Source organism: Pomacea canaliculata, linkage group LG13 (assembly GCF_003073045.1).
Source record: "Pomacea canaliculata isolate SZHN2017 linkage group LG13, ASM307304v1, whole genome shotgun sequence".
NCBI classification, from domain to species: domain Eukaryota; kingdom Metazoa; phylum Mollusca; class Gastropoda; order Architaenioglossa; family Ampullariidae; genus Pomacea; species Pomacea canaliculata.
Genome location: NC_037602.1, coordinates 2,260,542 through 2,282,257, shown reverse-complemented (window position 1 = coordinate 2,282,257; position 21,716 = coordinate 2,260,542). Strand labels below are relative to the sequence as shown.

The 21,716-nt window shown below is 40.8% G+C and overlaps 1 protein-coding gene and 1 long non-coding RNA gene across 2 annotated transcripts; both read right to left on the bottom strand.

Moving 5' to 3' along the window:
* Nucleotides 1–622: 622 nt before the first annotated feature.
* On the bottom strand, nt 623–4,972 carry LOC112554127. Its single transcript, XR_003097206.1, has 2 exons — nt 1,274–4,972; nt 623–722 (listed from the first exon to the last, which is right to left on the bottom strand). It is a non-coding gene; the product is annotated as an uncharacterized LOC112554127 (long non-coding RNA).
* A 9,575-nt stretch (nt 4,973–14,547) lies between these two features.
* LOC112554346 lies at nt 14,548–20,697 on the bottom strand. Its single transcript, XM_025222085.1, is given in 9 exon segments — nt 14,548–15,142; nt 15,447–15,620; nt 16,143–16,277; nt 16,279–16,378; nt 16,380–16,477; nt 16,715–16,924; nt 17,278–17,385; nt 17,707–17,923; nt 20,560–20,697. Coding segments are annotated over 8 exon segments (1,092 nt in total). The 5' UTR covers nt 17,902–17,923; nt 20,560–20,697; the 3' UTR covers nt 14,548–15,070.
* Nucleotides 20,698–21,716: the final 1,019 nt, after the last annotated feature.

Sequence of the window (21,716 nt, the reverse complement as noted above, 5' to 3'; positions counted from 1 at the left end):
GTATATGATCCATTGTTGTCAGAATCCCCGTCACTGCTGTCGCTATTATATTTGTGTCCAAAGTGAGCAATGGATTTCAATCAGATAGTGGTAAGCAGAACCATAATTAAACATCTCCGGGATGTCCACAGACGGAATGTTGTCCAGCCGTTGTCGGGCGCTGTAAATGGCGGTATCCACTTAGGTGTCGTTTTGTTACTGATCCCCTCCTTTTCAGCTCATACCATTTACCGTTGTCTACCCCTGGATTAACTTTTATACCCAATGCAATACACGCACGAACTTTTTCAACTGCCTCTCGTAAAGTCACATTCTTACTCTGTCCGTGGCATTCGAGCCATCGTTTCAGTTCTGTTAGCCGGTATTCAGAGGGATCGCCGACAAGGAAGGCTCCAGGTACGTCTTTCTCCGTTAAAAACCACCGCCTCCATTTGCATTTTTCCAATTTGAAACTGTATTTTTTACACGCTCACGTTTTGTTTTGTTTTTTGGAACAAAAAACTGCACAGCAACGCACTCGCTGCAAACGCTAGTGTAGTACATGCGGGGAATATATTTGTCTGCTTTGCATTCCCAGAAGCCCTTGCGCGGCTAGACTGTGACGTCATCTGTGGAACGCGCTATTCAAAATGATTTATTTTTCTAAATCTAACTTTTACTTCCTCCCTGTATTGGTTCCCTAACTGATGCCCCACCAGACAGCCTGCTAGGGGAGCCAGAATCTGAAAAACAAATTGCCGACAGAAATAAACTGCTACGTTGAGCAATCAGAGGAATAATGTTACTAAATACATGCGATGAACTTAATATCATTTTTTTCTTGATGTGCTGTTACTGACAGATTCACTAGTGATGCTCTATGATGAATTTCTTACTTTAAGCACATGAAAATTCTCATAATTATATCTAGATATTAACATCATAAGTTCAAGGTCAATGACCAAATGTTTAAGACCAGACACCTGCCGAAAAAAAAATGGCATTGTGTGAATGTCAGCTATTTCACCCTTGAATGGAGTTCAAAAAATGGTTTTACTGCAATTGTCACGGTATCAGTTGCCATGGAAATAATCCAAAAACCCAGAAAAGAAAGTGAAAGCTTAGTAACTTAGTTTTATCTAAGCCTTTCATGTAATTTACCTGCTGAATGGAAAATATAACCATCTTTTAATGTGTTACTACACATAACTTTAACATAACTAATAAATTTTTTTTTTTCACTTGGATACTCCACAAACTTTTTTTAAAAAAAGTATCAGTTATGACCACTTACCAGTAGTTGAATTAAAGCGCCGATGTCGGCCTCCATCCCTGTCCCTGGCACTTATAAACCATTTACGTGCCACGTTATTTATTTCCAATTCTGTTCCTTGTGGAAACACTCCTGACTGCATCTGTAATTTGAGAGAGAAAAAAAAACATTTTATACAAAGAAAACAACCGTCAAAAGCTCTATCCTCTGATAGATGATAAATTTTTAAAAAATCCAACAAACTTTAACGTCTCTCTACCTTGCTGGGAAAAAAACACCACTGTATGTCTCAAAAATTCAGCAAACTACTGTGATTGTGAAGTAGTTTAGAGAAAATTCTCTCACTTTTTATGTTATTGCATGTTTACTACCTATACTTTGTACACTTTATTACCAATAAAAATTCCTATTTCTTTTTCCATTTCATTATCTATATACCTTTACAGTGGCACTGATAAAGTGTGAAACAAATTTTAATATTAAATGTTCACATCCTGGAAATATTTTCCACAAACACAGTAAAGCAAACTCACCCATCTTTACTCCTCGTACTCTCAGTGCGAGGAATCCTTTCTTCCCCTTGACTCCAGTAAAATTATACTGAAGTGCAAGGGGAGTTGAGAATATTCTCAATATGCTCCGTACCAGAGCTGGAACATTCCCCCCCCCCCCCAATGCAGGAGAGATACTTCATTTGAAAAGTAAATAAAATGCTACAATACTGATGTATGTGACCACAAGCTCATGTTAATGCATGCTGTCAAGACACTGTTATGACAGAATTAAGACACACTTAAATGATAGTTATGCAGCACTCTTGAAAAAAGCAGTAATATCTCTATTAAAAAACCCTACAGAAAATAGCTGCTGCTGCAAAACTTACCATTCTCCTTCTCATCTGCCGATCCTCCAGATTTTCCTCCATCTTTTGCAGCTCTGCCTCTGTTTTTAGAGAAAACGAAAAATCTTCAGATGCTGCTGCTTCTCCCAAGTGTTGGTTCTCATTGAAATTTAGTCTGAGCAGTAGCTGGTTCATCATTTCTTGTAACTTTTGCTGCCCCGCCTTAACTTCTTCTAGAATTTGGAAAAATCGCTGATGTGTTCTGTCTGCACTCAAAATAAAAACAATAACAATATAAAATATAACCTGTGCATGTGGGGTTTTGTAGTGTGGGGTTTTGTAGACAGACAAAACCTTCACAAAAAAGCATTACCTTTTGACTTGTCACAATTCAGCTTTTCGATGATAAATTTTGTACATGCTATTCTCTTAAATTACATTCTAAAGAACTTAAATTAATTAAATATCTTACCTATAGAATCATTTCCATGGACTGGTACAGCAGGCTCTGCAAGTAAAAATGTTTAAATTTCATCATGTTGCCATACATGATTAGTGATTTACAACTTTCTGTCACATGACAAAGGTTTCAACCACTGTTACAATGCAAGATAAAATCATAAAGCATAAATATGTAAAAGTAACGCATAAAACCACACAAATCTTGACTTGTCCTAGATGCAGCATTTGATGCTGCCCTTTGTCCTGAAAGCTGTCGAGTCTCTGATACAAAGTTTTTCTAATGTAAGGAATAAGACTAAAAAACTAAAAGATTAAATAAAATGGTTGGTTATTTTAAAAAACAAAAAGTATTTTCACTATAAGCAACAACGCACAAATTCAATGGTATGTGATAGCGTCACAAATTAAAATACTCATCAAATAGATATATGTCTGAAATTTTTAAGACGAGAAATTTGTGAATCCTTAAAACTAATTGCATAAAGTGAATTAAAAGAGTAGAAAAAAAAACGTCCTCAAGTTTGCTCCAATTCAACAGTTTCCTAAGCTTGTCACAAAAAAACTGCTACACATTACAAAGCAAGCAACTCATGCAGTAACCACGTTTTGTGCAAGCCTGCCACGCAGTAAAGTACTAATCAGGGCTCACTAAATAATAAAATCTCCAGAAATTCATTTAAAATAATTTTCCTCACATTAAATAATACTTGTATTAAATTAAGCTTAACAAATAATTTTAACTACTGTAAGCAATTTTTTTAAGAAAAAACGAACTTACCAGGACAGAGATAAAAAGATAAAGGCAGATGTCACGTTGCGCGAGACAGCACGTGGGCGTCATGTGACGCTTCGCGCGGGCGGAAAGAAGCCGGTGGGCAGTGTAATGGACTGCCACGTGTGGGTCCTGCGCGCAAGGCTTAATTTCCACTCGCATGCACCCGTCCAGCATGCGTCCACACGCTCACTCCAAAACACTCCTCAAAATACAGATTTCAACATGAATAACGAATATAATGAAAGAAAAGATGTACATATATATACACATAACTACATAAAAGATTGGCTACAAGTATATCTTAAAACTTATCTCTCTGGTGTTTCTTCTTGATAGTTTCTCACGATAATAATTCCACTGCTCACTATTCACAAGTCACTAGTTTCAGTTCACAGTTCATCAATACCAAAAATTCACACATCACAGTTCAGTCCCCACGTGGACTTTAACGTCTTCTATGATCTCTAAGACGGACTCTCAGCGGCCGCTCACCAGCTCGCTACCCGGAGAAGTGACGTTCTCTGCCCCTCGCCAGACTTGGTTCCTTTCTTCCGGTGGGCGTAACTTCCTCCCATTGGCCTTGGAGGTGTAGCAAGGGTCTGGACGCAGGTGTAAAGTACCCCCACCCGACTAACACACTAAATCCCCTAACTACACAAAATGCCACAAAAGTAGAAAACATATTTTCTACAGGCAGGCCCTTCTCACGCATAGCCTTGCTCCAAATGGGCTAGACCATTTTAGGGGACATAACTGCGTTTCGCACGAAGTGATGGGCTTCCCGTGTCGCGTAGCGCCAAGCGCGACAGCCCACAACCTACCTACAGGTGGGCAATCTGTAGTAGGGCCTACTACTATCCCACTAGTTTTGCAGGCTGGGTTCTTGATCTGTCTCCGTTCGTGACAAGGCATCTGCTATTTTGTTGTTCCCTTAATAGGTTCAATGTCAAATTTGAATTCTTGCAGGGCTAAAGCCCATCTCATTATTCGTGCATTTTTATACGGAGTGGAGGTGAGGAAGGTGAGGGGTTTGTGATCTGTAAAAAGAACAAACTGTCTGCTGTACAGATAGCGAGACAGTGTCAGAACAGCCCAGACGATCGCTAAACATTCCCTCTCTACGGTACTATACCGTGCCTCTCTGTCCAGTAGTTTGCGACTGATGTACATGACTGGAAAGAGGGCTTCGTCGTGTTGCTGCAGTAACACCACTCCTAGTCCCACAGCGCTGGCATCGGTTTGTAGCTGGAAGGGTAATGCAAAGTCCAGCAACCGCAGGATTGGAAAGTTGGATAAGAGGCATTGAATTTTCTCTAGGGCCGCCTGACAGTCTGTAGTCCAATGTATCGAGCATGGACTGGTTCCTCTTACCAATTCTGATATGGGCGCCATTATTTTGGAAAAGTCGGCGATGTATCGCCGATAATATCCTATGAGCCCTAGCAGTGATCTCACTTGCTTCTTGGTTTGTGGCGTTTTAAGGACTAATATCTTCTGGACAAGTACACGGTCTGGTCTCATAGAGCGGTCCGGTGGCGCAACGGTTAGCGCTGTTCGCGCCTGTCACCAATACAGTGAAGGTTGGCTGCCCTGAGTTCATTTCTCGTCTCGGGCACGCTGATCTTTCTCTGCACGTGGCATCTGTTTACAGGGCTGGCTGCTTGCCGTAATATAGCCTTAGCTGCTGACACGGCGTAAAAACACCAATTCCCCCCCCCCCACGTCTGGTCTCATGACACCTTGGCCAATCTGGTGTCCCAGGTAGAGTATCTGAGGATATCCAGAGTAGATCTTTGAAGGCCTGGCTGTCAGTTGATATTGGGATAGTGTGGACATTACTCCCTTTAGGTGGGATAAATGGTCATCCCATGAATCACTTCCTATGAGCAAGTCGTCAAAGAAGTGGTATGTAAAAAATCTTTCTAAGTTTAGCAAGCGCATGTCGCGTTCCACCCACAGCCTCGCCAGAAGCACGCGCACAGCCGCTCACACAGCCGGCCAGACACGCACAGACACTCGGCCGGAGGCAGTCTACGACTTACCTCTCGAAACCCGTGCACGGCACAAACCACGACAAAGACGGGAACAACGATACAAACACGCAGTTTAATAACAAGTATAAACACGCATACACATACACCCACACACACCCACAGAAAAACGGATAAAAAAAAAAAAATACCCCCACGAGTACTCGTCAAATAAATATAAAAAGAACAGGGGACTGCCTCCCCGCCAAGAGGTTACAAATAAAATACATACACAGCAGAGAAAATACAAAGAGCAATGCGACACAGTACAGTCAGTGTCTGCTCAAAATGTTCATATAATCAGCGGAAACACCAGTCTTCTTCTCCTCCAGCTGGCCCCCCCCTCCCTCCTCGCGTCCAGGTACGAGAGGTGGGTAGGCCGTTGGTCACGTGAACCCCTGCTCGCCGGTCCTAACCCTGGCTGCTCCACCTAAGGCTGGCCGCACACCCGCGCAGCGAGGTCCACGTGTTCACACGCCGATGAGATGACGTGGGTACAGGGTGGCTGGTTGACACAATGGCGGATGAGACGTCAACGACGAAGAACACATAGAGTATGTCGAATACGAGGAAGGTGCAAAATACGAAGACGTTGCAAAATATGGCGAACATGTAGAACAGATAAAAGCCTGTAGAAAAAACAAACAAACAATTCCTCCAATAAACAGGCAGCTCTTCCACAACTGCACAGTTTCTAAACACATATTCTAGCACACGTATATGCATGTGGCCATTACAGCGCCGGTCCTAAAGCATACAAATCCATTTAATAAAACACGGGTGCGCGCCACATGCGCTGCGACCCGGCCAATACAAAAGCCATTCTAACCGGACACAAGTCTTACACTCAAAAAAAAAATCGTGAACATAGTCATTAACACATAAAGATCAACCCATTCACACTCCAACCCCCAACTAAGGGCCCCATAGACTGGAAACGTGTAGAACTCAAAGAAAATAGACTCTACTAACCCAAATCGGCTTGTGATGGTACCCGACGGTCAGCTGCCCTCCACAACGGGAATGGCAGAAACTCTCCCGTGGAAATCCGCGGACACTTTCCAAGGGAAACTCAAACGGCCTGGGTAACACGGCGCAGCCTACACTGCCCAAATGGCCTGGCCTCCCGCCGTCCTTTCAGGCACAACACGCTCCTCTCTCCACCGAGCCCAGGTCAGAACTGCCACGAGGGACGCTGCTCTCTGGGGGTCACTTCCTGTCGCCCAGGGGCTGTGACCAATCGTCAGCGCCCACGACACCCAGCCCATGCCAAGGCGCGTGAACGCTTTTCACGCCAAAACCTTGGACAGGGAAGGGAGGGGCCCGACCAGTGCACCCCCAGAGCTCCCACCGGCAGCACACAGCACTCGAGCCGACGTCACGTGACGTAGCAAGAGCGTGACGTACGGCACGGCTACGGTCAGAGGGAGAAGGCCTTGGCCTTACCCCTGCACACAGTACAAAAAACAGCCGTCAACCGCCGTCTGCTGTGAGCTGCCTTACTGAACAGGAGCGTCCCCAGGCGCTGACAGAAAGGCCGAAATCGTGACACGCGACAGCGCGCGCAAAAGTGGCCGGAGCTGTCACCAGGCCAAAAGGCATTCTGGTCCACTGGAAGAGTCCTTTCGTTGTTTGAAAGGCTGTCTTATGCCAATCTTCTTGTTTGACTGGTATTTGCCAGTATCCTTTAGCCAGGTCAATCTTGGTAAAGAATTTGGCTGAGGCTGAGGCTCGGCATCGAACTGAGTTATCTTATTGAGTGACCTGTAGTCGACACAAAAGCGTATTGAATCGTCTTTCTTCTTAATCAGGAGAACGGGTGAAGAATAGGGGGATATGGATGGCTCAATCACCCCGAGCTTTAACATAGCGTCCACTTCCGCCTCTATCTGTTGTTGAAGAGCAAATGGCACTGGGTAAGGACGCTGTTGTATCACCTTGTCCTGTGTTAATTTTATTTCATGTTCGATAGCTCCCTGGAACAACCCTGGGCGGGCTGTCAGAACGTGTTGGTAATGACTGAACAGCTTCTGTAAAGTCAGTTGGCGTGGCAGCAGTAAGTCCGGATTAATGTGGATATTCGCTGCATTCTCCGAGTCGGCGTGCGCCACCGTCGGTAGGGGAGCTATGTCCACTGTCTCAGGTGACTGGAGAATTGCTACATTACATGAGATGCACGGGGTAGGAGGCATATTCTGTTGAACAGTGATGTTTTGGTCAGAAAGTTGTTGGGGATAGAAATCGGGTGAGAGAATTTCATCGAAGTCAAGAGAAGTATCAGCAGCTGGCGGGGATTGTGACGGACGGGAATCCGCTAGCGTGGCGGTTTGAGTTGATATTCTCTTGTGATACTTTTTGATCATGTTAATGTGGAACACTTTGTCCTTTCCTCGGACGTTTATGGTGTAGTCGGGATGTCTCTTCCGGGTTACCACGTATGGTCCCTGCCATTGAGCGAGTAGCTTGTGTCGCGGGCCGGATATGGCCCGCGGGCCGTAGGTTGGGCATCCCTGAACTACACTGATTGTCATATCACATGATCATCTCTTCAGTGTACTCAATGGCTCCAGGTCACGAGTGATGCATGGCGAAATGGAATCCAGCCAATAGATCCAAATAGTTCGCACTTCAAAATAACATTTTATACAATCCTGTTGCAAACCAGAAGAGGAAGAAAACGCAGCAGAAGCACATGTAAACATGAAGGTCCAACACTTTTATCAAAATCGAAGCACGACAACAAAACATATCAAGTAGAGCTGATCCCCTCAGCCTGTAAGGCGAAGGGACAGAACTTTTATACAAATCTCTTATACAAATACAGCATACAATCTGGTGCCCAATTCGTGCGATGATGCCAGCTGCTTCTCACCGAACAAATAAATGCATGCACATAGGGACAGTACAAAATATATGTTTATCAACAATATAATATAATTATAGGTAAGCACGACATGCCCAGGTGCAAGTAAAGATATGCATTGTCATTTAATCAACTGGTCAAATCGTTCAATAAATAGTGCTGTTTCTTTAGCAGCATCAGGAAGTGTTCCAAACTGCACTAATGTTGATATCCCAGCTGCAACTGAGTGAGATAGTACCTATGCAGCCAACGAAACATTCATTTTGCTGAAAGGGGGAAGGGTCATGAGTTTTTCAGTTAACTTTGGTGCCATTCGCACAGAATTTTGTTTGTCAAACTTGAAAAAGTTTTCCACATGTTCCCAAGAGCACAAACTGCCATTTACAAGAAAACCATGCTTCTTTAAATTGTTATGTATGTTTTTTAGAAGATGTGGGGGATCATACATGAAAAAGATCTTCCAGTTATTATGTAATAAGAATGGATGGCTTTCTGATATATTAAACTGCTTTTCAAATGTTTTTCTATTGTTTGCCCCCTGGTCTGCTATGATCACCTCCACCTTCAAACCAGCACCCTGCACTTTATTCACACATTCTTTGATCAGGTCAAACTGCCTTTCACTGGGCATTGGTCCATTGGAGAGAAAATAGCCAACTGGCTGTTTCCAGGAAGATATCAATCCTCTCAACATAAACACTGTAGCATGATTGGCTATGAAGTGTGTTCTTGAGTCACTCCCAAAGTCTTCAAAGCCTTCTACTTCATCTTTTTCTTCATTATATGTAACTTGTTCTTTAATAGTCATTTCATCTATCAGTAGAGCACACAGATTTGAGTTTGGAGGATACGCAGCTATTTTCACTTTGAGTGCTTCTAATAGTTTTTCACTAAATCCTGGATAAATCTTGATTTTTTGGCATTGTCCTCTTTAATGTTGATACAGAAGAGAGCAAAAAAAATTTCTTCAGCAAACGATAAAATGGTAGCTTTCTTTGCTTTTTTTTTTTTTTGGTTCTTTCTGTTTCTGCTACGCTTTTTTGTTTCCTTCTTTTTGAACTCTTCCATCAGGCTGCTCAGTTTTTCAGATTTGTGATCTCCATCTTTAATTCAGCTTTTGTAGGAGAATCTGGCACAGTTATAGAACATGCAGGCTCAACTGCAATATCTGCTTGTTCTTCTGCAAACAGATGTATAAAAAAGATGCTTATGATGTACTGGACAATATCACCCCTCACCTTATAAATATTTTCTTAATGAATGAAAAATAGCAAGAAGATATATATATATGATTTGGAATGGAGAAAATTGTGGGTACTGCATTCCAGAGAAGACTTTTTTTGGGGGGATTGGACAGTTGTACTGACTTTCTTCGAAACGATCCGAGCAGAGACAGTATCCTTTTCTTACACATCAGATGGTGTAAGATGGTCAAAATCTTTCCTTTTCGTAAAGTTCAGTAGAGCACACAGATTTGAGTTTGGAGGATACGCAGCTATTTTCACTTTGAGTGCTTCTAATAGTTTTTCACTAAATCTTGGATAAATCTTGATTTTTTGGCATTGTCCTCTTTAATGTTGATACAGAAGGGAGCAAAAAAAATTTCTTCAGCAAACGATAAAATGGTAGCTTTCTTTGCTTTTTTTGGGGGGTTCTTTCTGTTTCTGCTACGCTTTTTTGTTTCCTTCTTTTTGAACTCTTCCATCAGGCTGCTCAGTTTTTCAGATTTGTGATCTCCATCTTTAATTCAGCTTTTGTAGGAGAATCTGGCACAGTTATAGAACATGCAGGCTCAACTGCAATATCTGCTTGTTCTTCTGCAAACAGATGTATAAAAAAGATGCTTATGATGTACTGGACAATATCACCCCTCACCTTATAAATAAATATTTTCTTAATGAATGAAAAATAGCAAGAAGATATATATATATGATTTGGAATGGAGAAAATTGTGGGTACTGCATTCCAGAGAAGACTTTTTTTGGGGGGATTGGACAGTTGTACTGACTTTCTTCGAAATGATCCGAGCAGAGACAGTATCCTTTTCCATACACATCAGATGGTGTAAGATGGTCAAAATCTTTCCTTTTCGTAAAGTTCATCCATATTTTGCACCTGTTGTAATAATTTTTTCAATATATTAATAAATATTTTTATAACACCTCACCCCAGTGACAAATTCCTTAAATGAAAATACTATAACAAATTTAAATAGGTTTGTAATCAGACAAGTGAGAATTCATCACACAGTTTCACAGTATAATCAGTAAAGTCGTTTAATAATCATAGAAATCGAGCAAACGCGTTGTAGTAGACTGCTCTCAACTACAGTGCACTTATGGATCGTAATTTGAGAATAAATTCATAGCTTACTTCTCTTCGACCTTTAGGAAATTGTGGAAACGTTTTTCTTTTGAGGTTGATTTAAATCTGGCGTTCCGACAGTTAATTGTGAAACAAAATTGCCCACCTTGCCTCAGACGATCGCCTTGTGCCATGTTTCTTAGCATCATGTTACGAAATATAACTCTAACCGACGAGTTTTCCCTGCGGTTGCGAGTGAACCCTCTCTTTATGTAAGCTCTCTGGTACAGGTCCTGGATTCCTCTCGACATCTTCAGAAATCCATAGGAGAGTAGCGATGACTACAGTCAGGAGAAGGGACATGCTGCACGAACTCACTTGAAGCGTGTTCACTCACATGGCTGCCTTCACCGCAGCGCATCTTCTCATGAAAGCAATCATAACTGCAAGGAAAAGTCCACAAATTTCTCTAAAAAAAGTTCCACACAATGGCATTTTTTTGAGAATAATATTATCATCGATGTTTTTAAACTCGTTATAACTGATGGTGTGTTAAAACAGAACAAAATGTTTGGCTTTCGATGGGAGCACACAAACATGTGGCTATCCTGGTGACGAGCGCTCACTGATTCCAAAGCTTCGGACAGATAATCAAAAAGAGTAAAACATTAAAATTTCCTCTACACCAGGGACAAGCAGGTGGTGGTTCACCTCACAAGAGGTGTCCTTGCTTGGCATAGGTGTGTCCTGTCTTTAATCTTTGTCAGGAACGCTGGTTTTAAATCTCTTTCTCTCACAACACGCTCGCGTCCCCTTGCGTGTTCTTTCAACCATATAACACAAAGATTTGTCGAGGGCAACAAAAACTTTAACACAATCGATATTAACGAAATATATACAAAGTCCGTTTCAATCTGCACTGTTCGTGTGCTCATTAACGTTCAACACACACATACACACAGTCCGTGTACCGTCTTATGGTGTTCTCGACACTCCACTGCACGAATTTAGGGTTCAACAAATGAACCAAAGCTGCACCACAAATATACTCCCGGCACCACACATATACTCCCGGCACCACAAATATACTCCGGGGGATCAACACATGATCCCAGGCCGGCACCACAAATATACTCCTGGGGATCAACACATGATCCAAGGCTGGCGCCTCAAATATACTCCCGGTACTACAAATATACTCCGGGGGATAAACACATGATCCAACGCTGGCACCACCGATAAACTTGCAGGGATCGACACACACACACAATATCCCAAGCGAACACCACACACACTTTACGTCCGCCTTTCTTCCCTGCTCACAGCCGTCTGCTGTCTTCCAAATATTTTTCATCTTGCGTCTCTCTACAATTTGCGTCATAAAATGACGTCGGGTTCTGACGCGAAACCGCGACGCATCCAACACACTCATAAATGCAAGGCAATAATCTTCAATAAAACGAAAGACAGGGGCAACAACCTCCTGTCCCTAATAAACTGGTCCCTGACAATCTTGTAAGGACCACCTCCTCCAGCCTCGAAGGTTGGCAAGAAGGTAGGCGGTTGGAAAGGCAGGGAAGCTCAGACATCTGTGTAGAAAGTTGCAGTAGAAATTCTGACAGACACTGACCTCTGGTAGGTCTCGTCTGGCACAGTTCAAGGTACATTTCTGTGATGGACAGAAGGCTTATCTTCACTCACGACTACCCTGCCATCCACGCTGACATAATTCTATGAGCAATGCATTTTCACTAAATCAGTAACTTTGAAAATGACTCGAGCCCCCAGTGCACACCCCAATAAATAACACAATACTCTGGTTCATTTCACTAAAAACTGGTCCATTTTTTGGGGGGTATCTGCAAACAATGCAAACCCAAGCCCTATAACCACCTTCAACTCCTTTTGTGCACTGAAGATATTGTCTTCTCTTAAAAGTCTGCCGGTAAGATGACTCATGAGTTGTCCTCACAGCTTATTATTACTTGCACAGCTATTTTGCAACTTTCAGGAGGACTGCATTTAATCCCTTTAACACCACTCACCACTTTCAAAAACAAATCTGCCCCATGCTATAGTACAGTTGGACTAACTGTCGCACATATTTTGGCAATGAGTCGCACAGTGAACTGGCAACTTCAGACTCTTTGGTTGTTTTACACTAAGCTACTACTAATGCATTGCAACAATAACCTATGCCATACCCCTAGGAGTATGCGTACCACTGGTTGAGAACAACTCAGTGCAGCCTAGAATCACTCTTTTGAAAAAATAGCCGTGAAGTCATCTGGCATATACTCGTTTATTTCTTCCCTAGATAGCCAGATATTCATGCTGCCAAGAATGGTGGACAAAAAATTTGCTCAAACATTGATTTTAGTGCTCACAGAGGATGCACTAATGGCAAAGCGATCTGAGAGATCTGTTGTTAACATACCCAGTCTTATCCACACAAGGAACATAAACAGTTCATCAATAAGTTGCATATTTCCATTTGGACGTCTCATCCAAACTTTTTCACCTGATTTGCCATATGTCTGGTACATTACTTTTGCATGTGGCTCAAGAAATATATGAAATATTTTTAAAACATTGTAATTGGGAAATCCGGTATCAAACTCTATTTTAGCATCATCATGTGCATAACGTTCTAACCCAAATTTTTCAATTTTGCTGGTGCTCTCCAAAGTTTGTAAATGATGTTCTAACTGTCGTACCCTCTCTTCAAGAACTTTATTTTTTTCTTTTTCTTCGGAGAGCTGCTCTTCAATAGAGGGGATGCTTACTGCTGCAGGCTCTGCGTCTACTGCTGCAGGCTCTGCGTCCATGCTTTCACTGATGAAAAGGAAAAACCTTTTATCGCATGAAATGACTGATTTTGCACAATTAACTTAGCAATATCTGACAGGGGTTAACCTGCAGTAATTTCTTCAATCAAATGAGAAGAAGTGAACCTTCAGTAAATGACAGATCACTTGCAAGATATTTTGATATACTGATTTTTTTTTTTCATCTCATGAATACACTAGGAATGGGAGTGTTTTGTGTTTTTTTTGCGATTTGAGTTGTGAGTTGTAAACTGAAAATATGTTTTGAGACTTGTTAATAGTCAAAGTGTCTGAATAATGATGACACAATTTCTGTTGTTATCATGTGTTAATATTATTACATATTTTTTAACAGTGATGATATTAAATTTGATTTGTAAAGGCACTTTGCATTTATCTTTGTGTTTCTATGTGTGATTTGGACAGTGATCTCCATAAAGTGTACCTTTTTAGATGCATTTTAAAATAGAACATTAACCTATATGCACCAGAGCAAGGAGGAGTTTTATGCATGCAATGCAAATGTGCCTAGATGTAGGTACTTTATAAAACAGCATGTAGTATCTTTCAGGTGTGTCAAATGAAAGGCTGAATATCATACTCTTGTCATTCATGTGTTATTCCAAGACATGGACAGTATGTGATAATTTCCTGGCAAACTTTGTCACCATATTCTAATTCCAAACATCTGCAATGCAGTTTAAGCGATGTTTGAATTTTCTTCGCTTATTACTGCCACTGATGCCAGTTTTCCCAGTAAAACTGTTCAAAATTTGAGCATTTCTTCGGAGGCCTGCTGACTTCAAATCCTCCCCCATGCAGTTTTACATTGAAATCTAGCATGTCTGGATTTTGTTTTGCTTTGTAATTGTTTTTGAGTTCTTTATCAATGGCTGATGACCCATGAAAGGGGCATGAAGTAGATGTGCTGTTGGGAGGGTGTGTGTGAAAATTTACTGCTATTGTCATTTTTATACTGGACCAAAATGTTATTGTAGAGTGAGTAGTTTGTGAGGGCTGAAAAGGTTTTCATTTGATTATGCCTAAATGTTCATGCAAATGTAGTTAGAAAATTAGGCTAGATGCAACATTTTAAAGTATTTCTCTAAAAATATAAAAAAGCATGATGAAAGGGATCTTTTACTGTCTGGCTGAGCACATATATTTAAAAAAAATGTTCTTGAAAGCAACAGATTGTATGAAACTTTTTATTGTACTTTTTTTTTTAAAGAGCACAGTTGTTCTGGCGGATAAAGATTATTATTATGCAAGCATTACAAATCTATGTACAATTTTGTTTATTTTAAAAAGCACCATGTGCATACTATGTTTTCAAAGGTCTTCAAACTGTCAGCATTGTGATGTCAAAAGAATTGAATGCACATGTCGAAATAGTTTTATTGCTATAAAGCTTTCGTTACCAGAAAATTAATTCGATTAAATTTGTAAATTACAAGACATTAAAGTTTTTCTCTTTATGTGTGAGAGAAAGATTTAGTCGTACTTAATTAATCATTGCTTATTATGTTAAACATTTTTTTATATGAAGTATGTCGACCAAATTAACAATCTCAACTGTCAACTAGTAAAGCTGCTTGAGATGTAAACAATTCATCTTGTGTATATAGTCTAACTCAAAATATTTTGTACATAGTGACTGTCGAAATCTTTCCAGCAAGTGGATTTGTCTTCTGTCGACTTTGACATAGATGACATTACTGTACTGCTGTTGCTTGTGTTGGATTCTGACATCCCCACGAAGGTAGTTTCTCTTGGATATCCGAGATCTGCGATAGTCAGATGCCAGGGAGGCGTTAAACAGAATATCAGAGTGCAGCTAAGGGTTAATCGTAAAAAAGAGAGGAATACACTGGCTGAACAAATAAATGCTGCCATATGAGCTACTAACAGGCTTTAAATAGAGCACAGCAAGAGTCTTTAAAGAAAACATTTAAAATCTGTTTGGGACACTTGCTGGTGTGGTGTTTAAAGTTATACAGAATTCGTTCATGTGTAATGCCGACGATGATGAGCGAAATGGATGGACGAAGAAAAGCCTAGCAATCCTCTACCTTCGTAAGAAGACCATACCTCTACGGGATTACGCATCCAGTCCAGAGATTTCTCGACAGACACGATGTAAACATCGTCCATCTCTAGAAGCTTCTTGATGAAAGTATCCGCAGCGTTGAGGTAGTCATCAGAGTAGAGGAACCAGGCGCCATGCATATTGAGTCCAAAAGGCGCCCTGTTGTCGTTGAACACCTGTTTAAGGACAAGAAACATCGACATTATCATTGATTTCCCTTGCACACCAGGCTTGTCTCGTGACAGGACATGTAAGCATGTCTCGTGACAGTAGGTTTGTGAACAATCCCGTCAGAAAAAGGCGGGGGGAGAGGTGGTTTATAGAAAGGAGTTAACAAGATTTCAAGCGTCTCTTTCATGACCAGCTGTTGTGTGAACTTGGGAGCTTATTCGAATGAACGTTCATATTTTATTTCAAGGTGTTGAATGAACGTTTATGACAGTTGGTACGAATGAGCCATTTTCTGTCCTGAAAGTGAAGTCCGTCCTAACTTAGGAGAAAGTCGTGGCACAAACTAGTTCAGGAGTCGTATTTACACAATGGATAAACTAATATATGCCATTCAATATTTTTAGGTTATTGAAATGAAAACTTATACCAAACTTTGTTTCGCGTGCATTAAAAAAGACCTGCATTGAGACAGCAAAAGTAATAAAATCAAGATTTTTGTTCACTCATGATGCACTCCTGCAGCTCACTTGTAGGAAATTGCTCCACAGATAATTTAAAGCCGCGGCCTCGCTGGACGGACGACAGCTGTCCACATACGCACACTCGTATCCAGTCTCTGGGTTCCTCAGGGAAAAGACAGGCACCTCCCAGAAGCCAGGGATGGCTGGACTGCAGATCGGGACAGGGAGGGATGGAACAGGAATACGGGTAGCCATAGTCTAGGGTGAAGGGAAAAGGGACGCGGTTGTCGGCCTGGCGGGTGGTAGGTGAGCGAGATGTCGTAGGTGTAGTTGAGCTCATTCAGCACGTCCGGCTGGGCGTCGCCTGCTGTCTTCAGGTTGGGACTCCTCCAACCTACCACCTAGATACAGAACAGTTCTTATGTACAGCTCAACTATAAAAAATGTATAATGTGCATTGAAACAAATCACTTGTAATATAAAAGTCAATACAAAACAAGAAACTCGTGGTTTTGCTTGTCAAGTACACCGTCAGAAAAATAATCTCCATCGTCGATGAAAAAAAAAAAAAAATTCACCGATGTGTTCGGCAGAAAATACACCTCTTGACTAGAGGTTCTTAGGACTGCCTGCACTACCACCTTGCCACCACCAAGTCTTGTCATGACTGAGCACGCATGCGCATACGTGACGTCGTCTAAGTACCTGATTTCTGGAGACGTGACCTTTGGTGATGACGTTCTCCTTCTGCAGTCCGGCTTCGAAGCGGAGTTGCTGGCGGTGTCTACATTAGTGTGGTTGACACCATGGCAACCGATCTCGTGGCCGCGCTGAGAGTAATTCTCCACCTGCAGCAGTCACGTGACAAATTTAGGCATGAAATTCTTGACAGACTCAAAACTCAACCTCGACACAGTGATGCAGTCCAGCCTTCACTGTTTATATTTTTATGCAGCTTGTGTATACTTAACAGCGTTACAAATTAAAAAGTATCTTAGATACGTTGAAAAAAATATATTTCAGTGTTATGAAAAACAACTGTTTTAATACACATCGCATTGAAATGTGTGCATAAACTTACACCCCGTTAGTTACAGTGCCGACAATGCGCAGGAAAAAAAGGAATGAGTGATTGCAAAATATCTCCTGTGAAATTTCAATGCACATTTATGCTTTTTTAACGTGCTGGAATGTTACTTACCAAATTGTAGGACGTGTATTGGTCTTGTACAAAGAGCGAGAACGTTATGGGGCAACCATTTGGATTCGTTCGGCTGTCGTTAAACAACCGCTGGTAAGGCTTGTCTACCTGTAGCAGAACATATGTGTGTCAACATTTAGTTCCTCCAAACTAATTTTTTTATTATTATTTCGATATTTTGGTTACACGCTGACATTCATTTGAATTCGAGATATTAAAACGTTGATTACAATAAGCCAGGCTCAGATAGGCTGATAAATGACTGGTGGTGATGGTGACATAAGCAAGTTTAACATGATAAAACACACAGATAAATATAAACATAATTATATTGTAAGAAAAACTGTTGTAGAGATCAGAACACTGCCACTTAAAAGAATATTATATTCCAGACTGCTACAGCTGTCAGGGGCAAGGGAGACTTCTTACCGTTACGGTTAAAGCATCATCGATGGCAAAGTAGACAATCTGTGGAAATTTTGCGGTGCGGTTCGGGTGGTCAAATGTCGCACAAAAGCAGCCTGGAAGTATACAGTTTACTCCCTGGGTACAATCGCTAGGTATGACCCCGTGTACGACATAGACGACGTTGAGAACAATAAGGACGATGAGTTTTATCTCCATCTTTAAAGCTGTAGCGCTTGAACTGTAACAGTCGTCGTCATCATCATCAGCAGCACCAGTATAATAAAAAAATAACATTGCAAACAGGAAGGTTAAAGAATCACAATGAATACATCTTTCACATGGGTGCATACAATCATACACATGGTGCATCTATTTATGCAGCACTGTGTGGAAGTTTTCACAGTGCGAAATTGTCTTCAGGTGGAAGCACTTTCCCCTCCACAAATCAACAACCTCAAAGGTTTTCCCCTGGCCAGTCATAAACCTATAAACAACAAATATTGTAAATATTCAGTCTAAAGACTGAGGCATAGACAACCAACGTGACTACGAATCTAAAACTGTCTTATTTGTATATTTTCACTTCATTATTAGCATTTTATTCTATTTGTGTAAAAGTAAATGGTCTGTATCGTATCGTATTGCATTTTTCCGACCACCGGTTGGGGACGTCTTTGTGTTTTGCAATAGCTTCAAAAATACACCTGATTGTTGCACCCTTTCATCCGGTCCTCGTTCCTTTACAGCCGACGCTGTCACTCGTCGATGACTTCGCACTAAGAGGGAGTTAAATGAGAACAACAATAATATCGAGTATCATTTTACGATCAGCCAGTAGCAAACATGTTGTTGCGTCTCCTCCCTTTTCAGTGCAACGGCTTTTGTAACGGCGCAAGCGCGTCCCCTCCCTACGTCACACCTGAGAGGTGTTAGGTGTGTTTCCAAGTCGAACCAGGAGCTGTGAAATACCGGATCTTTAGATTAAAGAATATCCATATAAATAAAATGTTGACGTTCTTGATATGCTTGTTTGTATAATATTTACAACGTCTTATCCAGGAGAGAGGATTGAAAACATCCTTTCTTATTTTTATTATTTATGGCGCTTTGATAATAGATAGTAGGAACTTATCTCACGTCCTACTTAAAAAAATATACAAAGAAATCTATGCTAAAGTTCCAAGAGATAAATATTGGGTTTATCTGACGTAAATTTGTTTTCCAGAGTGTCTATTATGATAGACGTTACAGCTGTCTGTCAGTCTATTATGATAGACGTTACAGCTGTCTGTCAGTCTGTCTATTATGAGCTAAGCAAGATCAGCGCCATCCATCACATTCTGTCTACGCGCGCTACTACATCTTTTCTGTATGTTTGTTTTATCTAGACTTGATTACTACAACTCCTTGCTTGCTGACTGCCCTGGATACCTTCTTCACAAACTCCAGAAAGTTCAAACTTTGCTGCACGTCTGGTGCTTAGAGCTAGGAACCTTTTTGTGATCAACAAATAGCAAGGAAAGCTTCACGCATTTTGTCAATACCTGAACATGTACTAACGAGAGAATTTGTATTATTAAGGTCAGGTAAACGTTATTCCATGCAAATATATAAAAGTAATAGCCACCTGAAATCGTTTGTGCCATCTGCGGCCCAGCTGCTCAACTTCAGATGAAGTGTCAGTGGTGTGTGTGTGATGCTGTAGGTGTGCACATGATTATTCTTGATGTAAGTTTGTTGTTGTTTTATATATATATATATATTGTAACTTGCCTTCTTTTTTTATCGCTAATATTTGTCTTGTTGACATCTTTTAACGCTAAACCTTGCAACGAAGTTTATTCTTACTTTATTTCTAGCTTTTACTTTGTAACTAGAGCACGTTCCCATGTTCTAATTGCCCACTGGGACAAATAAAATGTTATCATTGTCATTGCTGCCCTACAGGCCAAGAGTGCAAAAGCAATGAATGATTTGAGACACTGAAAAGTAAAAAAAAAAAAAAATTGCCATGAAAATAGCTGACAGATCAAGTGATGCTGTTGCATTTTAACAGTCAGTTCTCGGCAGGCAAATCACGGTTTATGAAGGTGTTGTTTGACAATTCTTTCCCCAGGCAGCAAACCTCATCTCCAGACTATTGGACGTCGGGTATACCTTGCTTATTACACTGCCCTCAGTCTTTCTGTACGTCCGCTGGTCTGTCTTTCCGTATGTTTATCTCTCAGTCTTAAGAATTGGTGGGGAACGAGTCTCCTGCCAAAGTGACTAACGAGGCCAAAACGGGGAAAACATAGTCTATATGCTGTGAAGGTGAAGTTGTCAACAGTCTTTACACTGTCCGGGGATCAATTCCACATTGATATTCTGTAAGTCAAGGAGACACCAGCAGTGAACATGAGCTTAATTATTTCTTTTAACTTGGTGCAAATAATTAGATCGCACCGTCCTGTCAATGATACTGGAATATGGTACCAAGTAAATCAGATGACACTTCTTCAAGGAAGATTTAGGATATAATGAACATTGCTTTATGTATCATTATGTATCGCAGGTATATCAGAACCAGCATTGACAGGTAGAGTAGAAAGCAAAGTAATATCTCACGCTTTATGTAATTAGTTATATATCTACCCAAGAAGCACACACATCAGCCGAGAGTTGCCTCATTATCAAGATACTACTTTCATTGCAGGAAACGAACATGTAGACTTTCAATTTAAATTAAGCAATTAAGACATAGCTCAAACAATATGAATAACTAAACCACAATTATGTAACAATGATTATTTGAAGCATATCATGAATATGTTATTATGAATATGTTATTATTCTGATGTCAAAGGGAATGAAACATCAGCGGTAGACACTCACATCACTAGTTTCAATCTTCGGTCCGGACTTGCCGCCAGATGCTTTTCCCTCCCAGTGAACACAAGGACTGGTCTCCTCCGGTCCTCTGTTTGTTTGGAGTCAGACTCGCTTTATATACAGGATACTTCAAGGGGCTTGATTAATGAGGCGTGTAGAAGGGTAAGGACGGGCTTCTTTTTTTTTTAAATAAAGAAGGAAGGTTGCTGTCTTGTTATTTCTGGGAACCGTTGAAGGCGGAGCTTGAGATCATGATAAACATATACGGAGGAGAGAGATTGGTTGTTTGGTCACTTATTTTGGTTGACTGCTGTGGTATGGTAACAGCAGGAAGTAAATTCCTCTGCAGCGTTGCACTTTGCCTGAAGCTACCAGGCAACATCCACAAAGGAAGGAGATGTTTCTAGGGATGTTTGCAAAATGAAAGGCAGTTCACAACTAGTAACACCAGGATTTTCACACGACGCATCACTGGGTACACCGTCACTTCACATCACTGTGGCGTGTGAAATCAGTAAGACTGACATGTGACGTCACGGTTTCAGCTTTGGATACACCTGTCCAAACATACTCGATCTTATGAAGGAATGAGAAGAAATTTTGTGCATGGAAACTTTAAAGCTGCGGAATCCATCTCTGATATTACAAAAAAAAAAAAAACAAACAACAAACAAACAAACAAACAAACAAAAAAAAACAAACCCCAAACAAACAAACAAAAAACCCTGCAAATAACAACTGTGCAATTATGCAAAGATCAAGATTTAAAACTTTTATTTGAAATCTCATTGGCATCGTTACTTTATCCGCCAAAGAATAAATTATTAAATACAAAATACATAACCTCGTAATGTCTAAATATTTTGAGGTCTGCACGTTTCTCGCCCATATGATAAAGGCGGATTCAAGGAACCGTGACACCGCTGTGGAAAACAATTTTTTTTGTACTAGCTGTTTTTCAACAATGAAAAAGAAAAAAAAGTTGTTAATATGAGCGTCGTTTCCTGTTTTCGTGCTTATACTTTTAGGTCACCTTGGTTTAAAAAATCGAGTTTAGAGCTCTCAAGTATCAAGAGTACTCTTGCATGATCGACGATGACATGGGTACACAATATTGTGTAGAAAACAAACAAGAAAGTGAAAATCAAACACAAACAAAA